Here is a 17,617-nt window from a genome sequence, read left to right on the forward strand (position 1 = left end):
AAAGGTCAGGACCCTCCCCAGTGGTGCGACCCTAAATTGTCAGGAGGTGGCTGCACTCCCGCGGGCTCCCGCCCCTCCGGAGGGGACTCAGTCGCGCCACCGTCACTCAGTCTGTCGCCCGTACGCCTCCCCCTCCAGCGCCCCGAGCCTGCAGCTTTCCCCGAAGACATTTGGTGTCAGTATAAGGACGGCTTTTCCTCGCACGCGGCACGGCTCGGTCTCGCCGCCGCCGCCGCACGTCCCCGCACCGCCTGGCGCTCCGGCTCCTCCGCAGCCCCCGTCGCGCGCAGCCCCTTTGCGCCTCGAGTCCGGGCCGGGGGCGCCAGTGGCGCCGAAGCCGGGGACCCGGGCGGCCCGACCCCGCGCCCCGCCGCTCCTGCCGCCCCGCACCTGCCCCGCCGCGGCCCCGCGCCCCCGCCCCCGGCCCGGAGCGCCGCGCGCCCGCCGCCCGCCGCGCGCTCCAACTCCGCGCGGTCCGCCGCTCGTCCGCGCCACCCGCCCCGAGCCGCGGCGACCCGCCCGCCATGGCCCGCGCCCCCGGGCCCGCCGCCCTGCGTGCGCCGCCCCCCTCGCCCCGGGGGCGCAGCTGATCCCGGAATCCGAGGCGTGGGGCCGGCGGGGCGCGGGGTCCCTCTCCACGCCGGCTTCGGGGACAAGCGTCACCCCCGCATCTCTGCCCGGGACGACCCCGCTGCCCGGCCACGTCCATGCCAAGGTAGGCGAGGCAGAGGCGGTGGAGGGGGAAGGAGAGGCTCGGCCCCCCGCTCGGCTTCTTGGCGCGTCGGGCTTTTTCTTTATAGAGGCATTTTGTTTGTTTATTTATTTATTTATTATTTCTGGGGACTGATCCCCCCTCACCCGCCCGCGCGTGCCCATCAGGTGGGCGCCACATCTCTTGCTTGGGGGTGGGGTGGGGGCCCTGCGTTGGGAGGAAGGACAGGGAACTTTGACCGGGGACCCTCTCCAAGGCCACGAAAGTTCTCTTGGTGCCAATACTGAAGCCCAAAGCCGGCTCAACCAGCGCTGCAGAAATTTATTCAACAAGTCAGGCTGCTGGCGGGGGCCCGAGCGGTCTGTCTGTCCGTCCTGCTGTCCCTCTGCTGCGGCTCTGCGACCAGCTGGATCAGAGCTGGTGCCAGTGTCCGGCAGGGCTGAGCTGGGAGCGTTAGCTAGAGAGGGAGAACCGCGGCGGGATCGAGTGCGAGAACCCCAGGCAGGGTTTAACTTTCCTCCAGGCCGGTGGTGGAGGGCCCTTCCTTGGCCAGTAACCCTATGCGCCCACCCAGGTCGCGCTGCATGAAGCCAGGTCGGGTTGGAGCGGGCAGTCCAAGGGGCCAAGAGGAGTCTTCAGCTGCCAGGGAGATGGTTATATAATGAATGTTTGTGGTGATTGGGATTTAATTGTTTGTTAGATGGTATGTGTGGAGTGAAGGGGCAAGAGGGCTTGGCAGGGGGTGGGTAGGTATCTTTACCAGAAGGTAATAATGCCTGGGGGAGGGGGCTCAGAATAGGCCCAGCAGAGACAACCACCAGTCCTTGTTCTGTGTGTCCTTTCTCAGCTGGATCTTAGGCTTCCGATGAGACTGGGGTCCAAGGAGAGACCCTTGAATGTACTCTGGCCTGTGGAGTCTGGGTTTTGAGCTGTATGCATGTGTGTAGGTGTGAGTGTGTGCGTGTGTATGTGTGTGTGTTACAGAAAAAGGGAGAGAGGGAGAGAGAGAGAGAGAGAGAGAGAGAGAGAGAGAGAGAGAGAGAGAGAGAGAGCTCAAGCCTCTCTGTGTCTACGTAGTGTGACAGGGTCCGTGCTTCGCATGTGACTGGTGTCCTAGACTGGAGGGCTCAGGCTGGCCTGAGCCATTTATTAGTCTTTTCCTCATTGTGTGGGAGATTTGTCCCTGCAGATTCTATCACTGCCTGGAGACTTAACGCCATACACAAGGCTGTGGGTCCCGGGGGGGGGGAGGGGGGGGAAGGGAAGGTTTGTTGAGGGGGTTCAGGCCTGTCTTCTGGTCCTCACTCACAAAGCTGGGACCACTTTGTGAATCAACATCTTGACTTGGCTTCAAGAACTCATTCAAAACTCTTGTCCACCCCTCAGGACAAACTTTCTGTTGGGGTTCCAAGTCCTGGGGCTGGGCCATGGTGGTTCCCTGGCAAGGGGCATCAGTGTGTGAGATTTCAGGATGGGATAGGGAGAGATGAGCTAGAACCAAGCTTGGGGCAGCAGTTTAGGGGCTGATGAAGAGACAAGAAGAGAATATCCTGGAGACACTGCACTGGCTTGGCACCGAACTAGAGAACCTTTCATACCCTCGAAGGCCTGAGTGAATCACTATGGCTGTTCAGAGCAGTGCCTGTGAGCAAGAAGCTCCTCAGGCAGCTAGAACCGCTTGGGGGAGGGGCTGAAAGCCTGTCTGGAGGCCCCTCTTTTTCTCGACTGAAGTTCTCCACCCTTCTTACCTGCGTTCCTGTCTAACCTCCTTGCCTGGCTCCTCCACTTCGCTCTTGAATCTGTAGCTTCTTCAAGACTGGAAGACTGCCGGAGAGGGTATCTTCTAAGCCCGCCAGAGGGCGCCGGGAAGTCTTCATCCCCGCAGGTTGACTCCCCTTGACCTTGGGCAAGTGGGTGGGGTTTTGCTGTTGGAACCTCCCGCTCACTCCTCCACCCTAGTTGGCTCTCCACCATAGAGGACTTGCCTGTTATTCACCCATCCTGGGGAGCAGCTACTGCAAGCGGCACCCTGAAGCTTCTAAGCGCCTCTGAACTCAAGAGACCTGCCCAGAACACACAGTCTGGCCACATTTCCCTCTCTGTCCCCACTGTTCATCCCATCCCCCAAGTGCAGCTCCCAGGACAGACTTCTGCCCTTCCCCCACAGAGGAGGGCTCCCACCCCCAGCAGATCACAGCTCTCTGAGGTGATGATACAGGCTGGTGTGGGGTTTCCTGGTCCCCGCTATCTCTCATCCTTGTCTTGTTCTCCGACTCCCCGCGCTGCATTTAGGATGCTTCAAAACGGCCTGTAAAGAGTGAATACTGGGTTGGGGGTGGAGGTCCTGAGAAGGGGAGATCAGGGCCCATTCCCACCCTTAGTTTTGGCTCCTCCATCCCTTCTCCCCCCCCACCCCCTCTCACTTCATCTCTTCCTTCCCTCTCTCCTTTCTGGAGAATATTTTCCACCCACATGTCTCAGAGTGTGCCTTGCGGGTAGTGCCCTCTGTTCACCCTGGTGTCCTCTGGAATGTTAGGCCTGGGCTGTGACTACACAGATGTGTGGGTGCATGCCCCTGTGTGAACATCTGGGAATCCCTGGTCTGCAGGCCTCTGGGTCCTGAAATTTCAGAGATGTCAGGCAAGACTTCCTCATTCTAAGCTGCTGGCTGGAGAAGAGAAGAAAATAAACCTAGATTTCTGATTTAGTAAAGCACCTACTGAGTGCCAGGCCTCATTCTGGTCGCTAGAATCCAGAGGTGAGAGAAGGGAACAGGCTAAATGGGTCTTCTAGTGGCTTGCATTCCTCGAGGGAGGGTCTGGTTTCCTTGCTGAGGTCATTGTAGAGGCATTAGCTGCTATTCTCCATATACTCCTGTGCTCTGGGAGTGAGAATCGGGCTCCGGATGACTCATGGGGGTGCTGGACAAGCGGTCATTGGACACCCCTAAGCATGTGCTGGCAACCTGGGGTTCTTGAACAGAAGAGAGGGAGGAGAAGTGTGTACTTGAGAGTAGAGGGGCCTTGGAGCCAGTGTCTCTTCAAGGTTGGGATCAGAAGAGACCTTTATGTCCAGGGTCCTCCCTGGGCCAGCTGTCCCCTTCTTCTGGCCTTGGCTACTGATGCATCCTGAGATGGACATTGGGCTCTTGTCCCACCTCCCTGCTGTGCACCCTGACCTACTGAGCAGCAAGGGCTGGGTTAAGGCCGTAGTCTCTCCCCCTCCAGGCTTTTATCCCAGCTGGGAAAGGAATAAGCAGGTCCTTGATTGGGGGCTGGGAGGGGCAGGCCACTCAGCATGCAGAGCTCAGCTTGTTGTAATTGGGATAATGCTTCCACCTTAAAGGATTCTTTTGCGAGACTTAGAAGTATCTCTGCAGTACCTAGCATGGGGCCTTGGAGGGGGAAGCTGTTTTCCTTTCATTAAAGTACTTTCCAGATCTTTCTCCATTTGTTATCTGCTTTGAGAGGGAGAGAGGCAGCATCCTCCGAGGCTTTTCACAGGTGGAAATAAAAAGGACTGTGGGGTAGGTTGCCGGGCTCGGCCTGGGCTCTAGGATTCCTGGTCCAGTGTTCTTTTCCGTGTGACCCACCTCACTCCCATCAGTCACCACCTGCACCTGAGTTGTTCAAGTGAGACTCTAAGCCCTAATTACTGCAAAGTGAGTGAAACTACCAGCAAAGGCACCCGCTGGGAGATGTTCAAATGCTGGGAGATCCAGGCATAACCTCACTTGCTCACACTCAGCACAGGGCCAAGGGCCACTACAAACAAACATGATGATGTCTTGGGTCAGGTACAGGGACAAGGGGGACCTGACCAACATGCTAACTCATAACTCACAGTTGGGCCTCCCAGATTGTCCACTAAGTGGTTTCTAACCTTGAGAGAAACCCTTTCTCTTTCCATGCCTCAGTTTCCTCCCTGTGGGAGAGAACAAATATGCTTGCTTCTCTGGATTGTGATCGGGTGCTTGGCATGCCTTAAGTGCCTACAAACGATGTGGGCTGTGACACTTGTTAGATGCCCCAGGAGGGGTGGCAGAGGCAATTCTCTGAGTGTGCTGCAAAGCTGGGAAGGTTAGCTGTTGAGTCTAGTGATGGAGGAGTTTAGGATGTGAGCAGGCTCAGCTAGCCAGGCCAGGGCAACTTTGATGCGAGTTCATGCAATTGGAGGCCAAAGGTAAGCCTTATCCATTTTAGCAACTGCACAGCAACTCAGAAGACCTGAGGGGGTCAGCGACCACATGAAGCGTAGGTGCTGAGGTCTGGGTTGTGTTTGGGCTCTAGAGCTCCAGTCTGCATTAGAGAGGCCTCACCTGCAGCACCGGGCAGGTGACTCTGCTACCCCAGTGTGAATCTAGCCCTGTCCCTGCAGAGGATGTTAGGTAGGCTCAAGGAAGACCAACAGGGGGTTCTGGGAGGCAGGCAATTTGGAAATTGTCATTTGTGGAATGGTTGAGGGAGCTGGTGATGAGAGGCCTGGGGCAGATGAGGCCCGGGGGTGGGCGGGCTGTCATCATGTGTCAGCAGGGCTGTCATGCAGAAGAGAGAGCAGACAGGATTCTAGGGGCTCCGAGATGATGCCTGCAAGATTCTGGGAGGCAGTTTTCCTAAAGCCTCAGTAGATTTCTCAGTGGCCCCCAAATCAAGCTTTGCCCTGGTTTGTATGCAGAGGGCTGTGTAGGTGTGTGAAGTACTAACCACGTGTCTGTGATTTCTTTCTTTTGTTTCCTCATCCCCTTTTTAAAGGGTTTCTCTGTATAGCCCTGGCTATTCTAGGACTTTCTCTGTAGCCCAGCCTGGCCTCGAACTAAGAGCTCTGCCTGTTTCTGCGTCCAAGTGCTGGGATTAAAGACATGTGCCACCACACCTAGGGTACCTGTGATGTCTGTGTGTATGTATGTGATGATGTATCTGTGAGCATGTGGTTTATCGGTCTGCGTGATTGTGTGTTCTGTATATCTATGATTCTATGTATATGTTGTGTGTGTCTGTGGAATACATAATGAATGTATTTGTATCTTCTGTACATGTGTGACTGTGTACACATGCATTTTATAGGATGTTTGTATGTATCTCTGTGTTACATATTATCTGCGTCTGTAGTTGTATATGAAGATATGTTTGTATGTTGTATATTTACTATTGGGTATTTGTATATTGTATAGTTGTTGTGTGTGTGACTATGCTATACGTGTGAGTGGGTATTGTGTGTCCACATGAGAGTGTGTCTTGAGTGTAACAATGAGCATATGTGCCTGTGCTATTTGTGTGTGTGTGTAGTGGGTTGGGCCATTTTAAGTTTTGTTGGTTTCCAGAGTGCCCCTCTGTGAAGCTCTGGAGACCATGAGAACCTATGAGATCATGGACTGTTTCCAGGACTCCAGCCTCCCAGAACTGTAGGGATCTGACTGATGCTGCTATGGGCTACGGGGTCAGAACTGCCTGGGGTCTTACTGTGTGTGAGCCCTGTGCCTGGTGGGGTGAACCCCAGCTCACCTCAGTAGCAGCTATACCTCAGAACAATCTTCTCATTTTGTAGGCAGGTAGTAAGCACCACCAGGCTGTCATGTGCTAAGGTGGTCTGGGGTCAGAGCTGGCGCTGAAACACAGGTTATAATTCTGAGCTCCATGCCCCAAAACACCACACTAAAGGTTCTCATTCCATTACAGTATGTATGTGGGCCTCTCTGGTTCTAATGAGAGCAGCCTCCATGATTTTGAGATTCCTGAATTCTCATGATACTCTCTGAGTGTTTTTTATTGCTTGTTTGAGCAGTGACACTGTCTACTTTGTGGTTGTTGACTGAAGAACAAGTAGATTACTTGATCCTATAAAAATGTACCCTGTTCCCAATCTGGCTGGCCAGGCCAGGCCTCAGGTATCTACTAGGGCTGGGGAACTCTTAGTGCTAGCAGAAATATTCCTAAAGGTAGGCTTCCTGCTGCTTTGGGAGACTGAGGGTCTTGTCTGGACCAGCAGTTCTGTCTCCACTGTCTCTTGAGTCCTGAAACCTGTTGTCAGGGCACCCCCTAAGTTGTTGCTGGACTTGGGCAGACTTGAACTGGGACTCATTTCTTCCACCGCTGCCCTGTGCCAGCTGGGTGACATTGGGCACTGCCCAACTCCTTTGGGTTCTAATCTCTTCCTCCAAGAAGAAAAATATTCATGAATTGTGGGATTGGCACAGGGCCTTTGATCATTGCCTGATGGTGATGATGGTGATAGTGGTGATAATGGTGCTGATGTTGATGGTGCTGCTGCTGATGTGGTAATGATGATGATGGTGGTGATGGTGATGGTGATGGTGATGATGATGGTGATAAAGGTGGTGAAGTCATTGTTGGTGATAGTGGAGGTGGTGATGATGGTGGTGTTGGTGGTGATTTTGATGACAAGGTAGATGGTAGTGGTAATAGCAATGACAGAGGGAAGGCTGGGGTAGCAGCTCCTACACATGGTACACATGGTCACAGGCATGTTCAGACATTTTTCCTCCATAAGTTCCACCTTGCCTTCCATCCACAGCGCATTGCTTCTTCACAGGGGCTTGTTGTAGGAAGCAGGAGGATGGCTGTGCTTTGTAGAGAGAAGCTGAGGCTCCAAGAGACCAGTGGGACCAAGAATGGGAATGGGGTTCCAGACACCGTGGGCCTCTGTTACTTCTCTCCTCCTGGCTTAGCACACCACCACCTGGAAGGACAGTGGGGGAAAGCGGCTCAGCATCAGACCCATAGAGGGGGGTGCTCTGTAGGGGTAGAGGAACTCTGACTCTGAATCCACTGTTCTCTTTGGTGGAGTGTGTTTCTGTCGTGGTGAGGCTTGACCTGCAGAGAGGCCAGAGTTCAAGAGCTCAGCTGTCAGTTCCTTGAGGGGGGGAGGGCTTCTAGAAAGAAGAAAGGAATCAGGGCACAGGCAGGAAGGGGGGATTTTTGAGTCAGACACCAGATACGGGAGCTTTAGGAATGGAGGGTGGACCGGAGAGTGGAGGCTAGGCAGATACTGGGGGACAAGTTAGAGAGGGAGGATGTGTGGGTGCCACTGAGGACCAAATAAAGGAAACAGAGGCTGGATGAACCCTGGAGATCAAGTCAAAAGGTGGAGGTTGATGTTGAATGAACCCTGGAGATCAAGTCAAAAGGTGGAGGCAGGTCAGAGGCTGGAGGATGGGTGGGTACTGGGGATCAAATTGAGAATGTAGGCTGGGTGAATGTGGGGAGCAGGCCAGAAGTTGGCTGGACTGTCCCAGAAGTGGTGGCCTTAGTGGTAGAGATGTCTAGCAGGGGGGGGGGTGAGGATGGAGGATTGTTTAGCATGGCCAAACAGGGGCCAGAGGACCAAACAGTGGATGGAGACCATCTGGAGTCAAGAAGACGTAGCTGGTGTAACTAGTGTGTACCGCCTCTGAGCCCAGCAGCTTGCCCCTCTGTGTGGCTGCAGGGAGGGGTTTCCATGATGGGGGAGAGGCTGCCATGGGTATGACAGACCCAGAGCCTTCCCTTGTGTCCATTTTTCCAGCCCTCCTTGCTCTCTCTGCTCCCCAGCTCACCATCCTGAATAACGTTTCCCAGAAGAGGGTGTACCATGCTCAGGTCCCAGCCTAAACCCTCCAGGAAGTTCTGTTGTACTTCGAGCCTTCCTTCAGGGGCTCTCCAGTTTCACCCCCTTCTCTGCCTCATTGAGGCCACACTGGCCTCATTCCTTTTCTCTGTTCCTTAGACGCACCCAGCCTCTTCCAGTCTCCTAGCCTTTGCACTTGCTGTTTCTCTTGCCTGGAGTGTCTTTTCTTTGAACATTGCTGGTGGTGCCTTTTGAGTCTTACTGTTTTGCTCTTAAATGGCCCTTCCTTTAGAGAAGAAGTGATTTATTACGACTCACACATTATCCCCCTTGTTTATTTACTTTTCAATACTTTTAATTTATGTAGCCAACAAATATTTATTGAGCATCTAGTATGTTCCCGGCACTCACTGTTCCAGGGGTTGGGGTTATAGCAGTAAATGTTAACAGGCCAGTCTGTGCTGTTAGTTACAGTCTTGTTGCAGGCTGGGAAGACAAATCACAGAGATATAAGAAACAAAAATTGTACACTACATTTGGAGGGTGACTGGGGTAGTGGAAAGCCAGAGACGGAACTGAATTGAGTGTGTATCCTTTTCTTATGCTGGTCTGAATTAGGATTCATAGAAATTTACCAGCATAGCGGTGGAGCCTGCACACAGTAGGTGCTCAGGACAATCAGGACAAACAGGGATATGGAGGCCAAGGAAGTATGCTCCCTCCAGTAAGAGGGCATAGTGTAAGCTGAGGCCTGAAAGGGGCAGTGCTGCCCCCAGGGACCCAGGAGGTCCTGTTTTGATTGGAGGGATTGCAGGTTTGATTGGAGGGATTGCAGGTAGAGGGAGTGGTGGGCTCTAGAGCTGGCTCAGAGACCTAGAGCCACCCCAGGGAGGGTGCTGTTCTACCTGGGTGGTTGATGCGTGGCCAGCCAAGGTGCTTATGTAAGACTTGTGCTGTTTTTTCTGGAATTGGGAGCAAAACTTGGAGCTCAGGAGAAAACACTGCGGCCCTGACCAGCGGGGCGAAGCGGCAGGAAGTATCAGCTCCTGTCCATTGCCTGTGGGAGCAGAGAAGTGTCTGGATCCGTCAGCTCAGGGTGGTTCAGTCAATAGCTCTGCAGCCACCAGCAGCAGCCAGGAATGCAGGCTTTCCTACCCCCTCTCACTGCCTGCCTCCTTTAGAGATGTGCAGCCAGCCCCAAGGGTGAGGTTGTAGGGGGCTGGGCTCTAGGATTGCCTTCTCTTCCTAGCCTGCCAGGAGGTTGGTCAGGCCAGTTGCCACTTGTCCTAAGTGGGTGTGGAAGTTCTGACTTTTCATCTTCCTCTGGTTCTACACAAGGCACTCTTTTTCCTGGGCCTCAGTTTCCCTGTAATAGCCCCTGTGAGGTGGCAGAGTGCATTTCAATAAGACTAGCCTGTAGCACTGTCCCTGAGCGGAGTCAGGGCCAGTGTGTGATTGACAGGCCAAGGATACTGCCGAGCAAGATCCTTGGTAAACCACCGTGGATTTCAGAGACGCAAGACAGATTTGGAAGCCACGTGGCCTGTGTATCTCTCTCTTGGGCCTCAGTTTCTTTACCTGCAAAGCAAAGAGATTAGTCTTGTAGATCTCTGGATTCTCTCATGTGTGTACATATGTACATGCATGTGTGCACGCATGATGTTCCTGGCCCAAGAGCTCACTGGAGGTCTCAAATGTCAATTCCTCAGGGAAACCTTTCCTATTCCCTCCTTGTTCCTCAGTGCCTGATTCCACAGTACTCAACTTCTTTGTGACACATTGCCCTGGGCCCTGAGCCTGTTCACAGTAACATCCACTCACTTCCCTAAAATATTCACACTTGATGATTCGATTGATAGCTCCAGTCTTTTATATAATAAGATTTGTTCAATTATTTTAAAATCATGTGTGTGTGTGTTTGTGTATGTGCATGTGAGTGCAGTTACCGAAGGGGTCCAGAAGGGGGCATCAGATCCCCTGAAGTCAAAGTTCCAGACAGTTGTGAACTGCCTGATGTGGGTATTGGGAACTTAACTAGGGTCCTTTCATGAGCAACATGCATTCTTTTTGTTTGTTTGTTTGTTTGTTTGTTTGAAACAGGGTTTCTCTGTGTAGTCCTGGCTGTCCTGGAACTCATTCTGTAGACCAGGCTGGCCTCGAACTCAGAAATTCGCCTGCCTCTGCCTCCCAAGTGCTGGGATTAAAGGCGTGCGCCACCACTGCCTGGCACAACATGCATTCCTAACTGGTTAGCTATCCCTTTAAAATTTGTTTTTATTTTTATTTTGCTTATTTTATTTTGTTTTAGAGACAGGTTCTCTAGTCTGGGTTGACTTCAAACAACCTATTGAGGATGCCCTTAGGCCTCGGTCCCTTCCACCTCTGTGTCTGTATGCATGTAGGTGCGCCACTGTGCCTGTTTTATGTGGTAATAGAGATCAAACCTAGAACCTCGTGCATGCTAGGCAAGCATTCTATTGGCTGAGCTACATTCAGCCTAGACTTTCACTTTAATTATTATTATTATTTTTGGTAGTACTGGGAATAGCTCCCAGACCTATGCACATATTAAGCATATTCTCCACCACTGAGTCACAGTCCCAACAAGAACTCTAGCTCAGCACTGTGAAAAGAAAGACATCATTTACATTCTAAGATTCTATTTAATTTTTTAAAAAAATAGTTGTCATTTGCCAAAGCCTACAGTGACCCGGCTTGCCCAATTGAGTGATACTGACTTAGGTGTTATCTCTCTCCACTAACTCACATGACCACAGTGAGGGTGAGGGGTGTCTTTTAGGACCTGGAGCTAGGTGTCACCCACCATGGGGGAGGTAGGCTGGGGAGTGGGTGCTAAGCCAACCCCCACTATGTGTCCTTCTCTGTTCCCTAGGGCTCCCTGCTCCACGCTGACATGGCTGACAGCAACTTACCACCCTCATCTGCAGCAGGCCCGGACCCTGAACCGGGAATCACTGAGCAGCCGGGGCCCCGGAGTCCTCCTCCATCCCCTCCAGGCCTGGAGGAGCCATTGGATGGAACCAACCCTGAGGTCCCGCATCCAGACCTGGCACCTGTTGCCTTCTTCTGCCTGCGCCAGACCACAAGCCCACGGAACTGGTGCATCAAGATGGTATGTAACCCATATCCTTTGAAGGCTGGTGTGTCTGTGCCCAGTCCAGGGGCCAACAGGGGAAGGCAGGATGGGTTGCTTTCCGGCCTCTAACCTGCCAACATGGTCCTCTGGCCAGCAGAATTGAGGTCTGTAGTGAGCTTCTTGGGCCTTTGTGAGTGGGCACAGATGGCCATCTGGGGAAGTGTCGAGGATGGAGGGTGGACCTGGGGTCTTGCTGCTGGAAGCTGCTGATGGCTGTGCATTCTGATTTCCTGTTAAGAACCAGGTCCCTCAGTAATAATCTGCAGAGGGCTCTGAATCCCTGAGCCCTGCTTGCGTCTGAAAAGTCCCACCTCTTCACTGTCCCACTGGGGATAACGTTTCCAGTTCATCAACTTTGGGACATACATTCAAGATCCTTCACAGATTCCTGTTACCCCAGGTTTCAGAAAGATGTCCTAACCTAGCCCTCCAGGCCCTTGGAGCCCTGACCAGCCCCTTTCTCCACACTCTGCATGCCCTGGGTTTGTTCATGCTTCTGGCTTCCGATATACCATTTTCTCTATCCAAAATACTTTTTCCTTCCTTCCTTCTCCTGGCCAAATCCATTGCCATATCCTTCAAATGACAACATCAGTGTCATCTCCTCAGGCAGCCCCCATGTGGCCTCACATCAGGCTGGGGATTTTTTATTTTTGATGCAAGAGCTTGTATAGCTAAAATTAGCTGTGTAGCTGAACCTCTGATCCTTCTGCCTCCACTTCCCAGTACTGGCAGGACTACAGTAGTAGATTTGCTGAGTATGGATGAATAGTATTCTTCGGGGCCTCAAGAAAGAATGAGGTGTCAGAAGAAGGGTTCCAGATGGACTCAGCAGGAGCTGGGGCCCAGGAAGGGAGAAGCTAGGGGTGTGGCTGGAGTAGGGGGCAGAGTGAGCCTGACGAAACCCTGAAGAGCCATCTTGTGTTCTAGGAGCTACATCCTCAAGCACAAGCTCCAGGGCTGAGCTGTGGTGTGGGACTGGGTATCAGGGATGCTAGTGGCTGTGGACCAGTGGAAAGGGATCCCAGTTGTGGCTCTGTGGTCTGTGACAAAGACCACCCAGGTCAAAGGGGCTGGATCTCAATGCCACCCAGGGCAGGCAGGAGCTGGTGCATCAGGTAGCAGGGCTGAGATCACACTGAGTATTAGGGATGTCTAGGAAGTTGACAAGAGCTGAAGGCCTAGGTGATGACTGTCCTGTATCCTCTGAGGCTTAGAAATCAGAGGGGGTTTGCTAGAGGGAGGGGACCCAGAGGATGCCCTTGGCTATGAGGACATGAGTCTCCTCTCATGAGAGATAGCTCAAGGGATATTATTGGGTATGGCATACTCTGAAATTCCTTCCTTTTCTTTTTCTCTGTCTTTGTCTCTGACCACACTCACCCCTTTGGGATTTTTGAGATAGGGTCTCTCTACATAGATAGCCCTGACTTTTCTGGAATTTATTATGTAGACCAGGCTAGCCTCAAATTCACAGAGATCTACTTGCCTCTGCCTCCCGAGGGCTGGGATTAAAGTTGTGTGCTACCATGCCCAACTCTGCTCTGTAATTTCATTCACTGACACTTTGATGTTTTCTCTGGGCACCCAGAGGGAGACGAGCATGTCCTGAGGAGCCCCAAGGACTGGGGAATAGACACCATTTACATGAACAATTTTAACAAAGTGTTGAAGGAAACTTAAGGGTGTGCATGTGAGCAGATGGGGTCCAGGCCAATGAAGAGGTGATGATGGCAGGAGGTTTGATGGCTCTTCCCTTCCTCCCTTCCTCCCTTCCTCCCTTCCTCCCTTCCTCCCTTCCTCCCTTCCTCCCTCCCTCCCTCCCTCCCTCCCTCCTTCTCTCTCTTCTTCCCTTACTAAAAAAGAATTTATTTATTTATTTTATGTATGTGAGTACACTGTAGCTGTCTTCAGACACACCAGAAGAGGGCACCAGATCCCATTACAGATGGTTGTGAGCTACCATGTGGTTGCTGGGAATTGAACTCAGGACCTCTGGAAGAGCAGTCAGTGCCCCTAACCGCTGAGCCATCCCTCTAGCCTCTCCTTTCTTTCTTTTTAAGACAAGGTTCCTATGTAGCCCTGGCTGTCCTTGATCTCATTATGTAGATCAGGCTGGCCCTGAGTACTGGGATCAAAGGTATACACTATCATGCCTGTCTGATATTTGAGTTGTCCAGGAAGAGAAGGCTAGAGGACCAGGGAGACAGTGGGACAAGGTCAGAGGGCTATCTTGGCAGGTGACAGGAAGCTGTATAACATTGAGTAAGTCACTGGGCCTGTCTGGGCTTCTGTTGGCAGGCTGGTCATCATGGCTCTGGCCTGTGGAACATCTCGGCTTGGAGTCTGACTCTGATAGGCTCCGGTAGGGCTGACTAGGCTGACATGGCAATGCTGTCCCAAGTGCCACTTAGGAGGTGGCCAGTGAGTGTCCTGTGTGCTGAGAATGTGTGACTTTATGTCAGCCCTTTTCTCTGACCTCCATAGCCTCCATCTGGAGAGGAGGGGCTGGTGAGAAGTTTCCTCCCGGCCTTGGGAGCCAGGCCAACAATGTTCACCCAGTGGGACAGTGCCTAACGGGACTCAGGTTGTCACCTAACTCGACCAGGCAGCTACATTGCTGACCTGTTGGGTAAATAGGCCCTCCAGCCACTGTGTCCACTGACTTCACCCCACCTGTCTCCTCCACTCAGCGAGTCCAGTTTGAGTAGGACATAATGGGGCTGGCTCAGGAGGAGGGAAGGGGCCTGTGGTGGGGCTGAGTGGAGGTGGCCGGAGAGATGGCTCAGCAGTTAACAGTATGTTCTCTCTTCAGAAGACCCATGACAGCTCACCACCACTTCCGGCTCTTCCTGGCGAGATTTTTGTCAACAAGCTAGCGTTTGGGAAGGAGGGACTTAACTGAGAAAATACCTTCATTCAGATTGCCTGTACACAAGCCTGTGGGGACCTTTTCCTTTCTTCTTCCTCTTCTTTCCTTCCTTCCTTTTCTTCTTTTGCTTTGAGACAGGGTTTCTCTTGTAGCCCTGGCTGTCCTGAAACTCACTCTGTAGAGCAGGCTGGCCTTGAACTCACAGATCCACCTGCTTCTACTAACTGAGTGCTGGGATTAAAGGTGTGAGTTACTACACCTGGCTGGCATTTTCCTGATTAATGGTTGGTGTGAGTGAGCCAAGCCCATGGGGGGGGGTGATGTCATCCTTGGCAGGTGGTCCTGGGTTCTATAAGAAAGCAGGCTGAACGAGCCATGGGGAGCAAGCCAGTAAGCAGCTCCCCTCCATGGTCTCTGCTTCAGTTCCTGTCTCCTGGTCCTTTTTGACCTCCTATCTTTACATCCCTCAGCGATGCAGTGTGGCCTAAGAGTCAGATCAACCCTTTCTTCCCCAAGTTGCTTGTGGTCATGGTGTTTAATCATAGTGTTTGAAACCCTGTCTAAGACAAGCCCCAAGGGATCTGACTCCTCCTTTAGGCCTCTGCAGGCTTCTGAACGTGTGTGATACACACACACCCAAATAATAAAAATTAAGTTAAAAAAGAGAGATTGGAGCTAAAGGGTAGGACACAGTTCAGCTGCACTTCTGTTCCTCCCTCTGCTGTCTTCATTGGTCTTCCCTCCTCCCACCTGCATCCCACTCCTCCCTCCATCCTCCTCACCCTCATCCCTCCTGTCCTTTCTTTGTCTTTCCTCCACCTTCCATCTTTCTCCTCCCGATTCTCCTTTTCTATATTCCTTCCTCCATCCCAGGCTCCATCCCTCTGCTTCTCACCCTCTAGCCTCTGTTTTTTCTCCCTGTTCCTCCCCCTTTCTCTGCCCTCCGTCCTTCACCTTAACCGTTCTCCACCCTTTCTCCATCCTCCTCATTCCCTCCACTTTGCTCCCTCTTCAATTCCCTTCCCTTTCCTCACCTCCACCCTTCTTCCACCTTCTGTTTCCCTCTTTCCTTCTTCCTCCTCTGTCTTCCGTCCTTCCATCTTCTATCTTCTGCCTTCTCTGGCCTCCACTTCCTCCATCTTCCCTCCACCTCCTCCACCTTCCTTCCTCTTCTCCATTCTTTTTCCTCACAATCCATCCTCCCCTTTCTCCCTCCTCAACCCTGATCATCTGCTGCTGTCAGTTATAGCAGCTGTAGTTCCTGTGCAGGGGTGGGGACTCAGATCACAGCTGGGGTCACAGCTGGATGTTGCCAAAGCAGAGTGAGGTCAGGGATCCCATGCACAGAGACGATTAGTCTAGAAGCTTCTGCAACTGGGTCTAAGAGTTTATAGGTAGGATTTAAGGCTAGGTGACAGGAGAGCTGGACACTTCAATAATCCACATTTTGAAGAATTCATGTTCTAGATGTGTGAACTTGGCAGCTGGGATGTTGCCTGTCTGGGGACCAGGGACCTGGGACTTTGGGCTGTGATCACAGAGCTGAGGATGAAGTTTCCTAGTAGACAGGGTGGGTGGGGGCCAGGATGCTGTCGTTATCAACAGCAGACTTTGCCATGGGGACTTGGGGGTCCTCAGAGAGTGGGTGTCAAGTGCTCAGAGACAGCCTGTCTTGGAGAGTTGGCTTCTATTGGGTGTTGAGGACCTGACATGCTTTCCTCATCGGAAATGTCTCCCTCCCACAGTCAGTGGGAACAGTGTCAGGCAGAGTCTAACCTAGTCCTCCCTAGTGGGAGGAAGTTCGGGTAGTGTTTAAAGTGGTGCTCCTTACTGAGTGTGTAGTACTGAACTTAGTTCTCCTTGGTGGGAAGGCACTGGCAGGGTGATGTTTAACCTAGCCCCTCATCGGTGCTAACTTAACACTCCTCCTTAACAGAGCCCTGCTTGGATTTCAGGCTGTTGGTATTTGAGAGTCTGGACTGTGTTGCGTATTATAGGATGTTGGTTATTCCTGACCTTGGACATGGAATGCTGGACAGTCCCTTGGTTACCGTGACTACCAAATACAACCCTTCGCATGTGTAATCTTTGCAGATGGTGGCTCACCTCCCCACTAAAAATTGAACCTGTCAAGCCAGGCAAGTAGGAGCTGCTCCCTCATTACCAGTCCCAGGCAGGGCAGGGCAATGGGGGTCAGCCCCTGACAGTTCATCCTGAGCTCACAGCCCAGGTTCCTGGAGCCCTGGCCCAGGGTTCTCTGGAACTTGGTGCTCTTGACTCAGCTTTTTGCGCAGCTTAGAGCAAGCAAGGCCTGAGTCACTGCCTGACTCACAGTGAGCCACCAGGTGGAGGGGACCCTCGTAGGCGGGGATTCCGCTCACCCAAGCGTCAGCCCACTCCCTGCCTGGCCTGGGCCTGGACCACTCGCTAGCAACTGTGAGGCCTCTGGGTTTGTGATTCCAGGAGAAAGATTGGACCATTTGACTCATGAGGAGAGAAGAGTGGCTTGTGGAAGTCGCTGGCTACCTGAGTCACACAGCCTGGGACTGATTCTCTGGCTCATTACTGGGCAACCATGGCCAGTGTCATAACCCCTTCGATTCCCCTGTGGGTAGTGTCCCCTTCACTACTGAAGACTAGAGTCATATGTGAGGGAGATGTAGCAGTGGAGTGTCACAAAGGGGTAGGGCTGATGTTGAGAGTCTCGGGATGAACGGGCTCTCATGCATGCATGCACGGCTCTGTAAACACTTAGCCCGCAGGAGATTCAATAAGATGCCAGGTGACAGGTCCTTTAGATGGAACATCACACCTCCAGAAGACATTGTTCCCAGGGAAAATCTGATTCAGTCTCTGTTATTAACACGAATCAGCGTGAGTCTGGCTGCTCATGGTCAAGCCAATGTCAGGGCGGACATTAATTGACTATGGCAACTGCCACCTGCCCCCTCCCCCAAACCATGACTAATATGGGTATCACCTTTCTACCCTCATTGGGCTTTCGAGGCCCCTCTTAGGGATAAGTGGTTGTAGAACGGCAGGACAGGCAGTAGTCAGTCTGGAAAGGGGCCAGGCCTCGATTCCTCTGCTGCCATCTTTGTGGGGCTTCAGCCAGCTGCCTCCTGGGGCTGATGAAGTGGCCAGTGGCTGGTTCTAGTTTTTGCCCTGGGTGGGCTGGCCCATCTCTGGGTAGGAATGGGACAGGTTTTGCTGTGGTCACAGCACAGCCCTGGAGGCTTATGCTGGTCATGACAGTCTCAGAGTATCTATCCATGGAGTGTGGGAATGACGGGCCAAAGTCAGCCACTGAGTG

General features: G+C 52.7%; 1 protein-coding gene across 1 annotated transcript in view; it reads left to right on the plus strand.

The window, feature by feature from the left end:
• The first annotated feature begins 610 nt into the window (after window positions 1–610).
• Window positions 611–17,617, plus strand: part of Cacna1i (calcium voltage-gated channel subunit alpha1 I) — a 110,061-nt gene continuing 93,054 nt past the window's right edge. The window contains 2 exon segments of the mRNA XM_034516566.2: window positions 611–715; window positions 11,169–11,419. Of these exon segments, the coding sequence (XP_034372457.2) occupies window positions 11,190–11,419 (230 nt within the window). The 5' untranslated portion in view covers window positions 611–715; window positions 11,169–11,189.

The sequence above is a fragment of the Arvicanthis niloticus genome, chromosome 13, assembly GCF_011762505.2.
Source record: "Arvicanthis niloticus isolate mArvNil1 chromosome 13, mArvNil1.pat.X, whole genome shotgun sequence".
Classification (NCBI taxonomy): Eukaryota; Metazoa; Chordata; class Mammalia; order Rodentia; family Muridae; genus Arvicanthis; species Arvicanthis niloticus.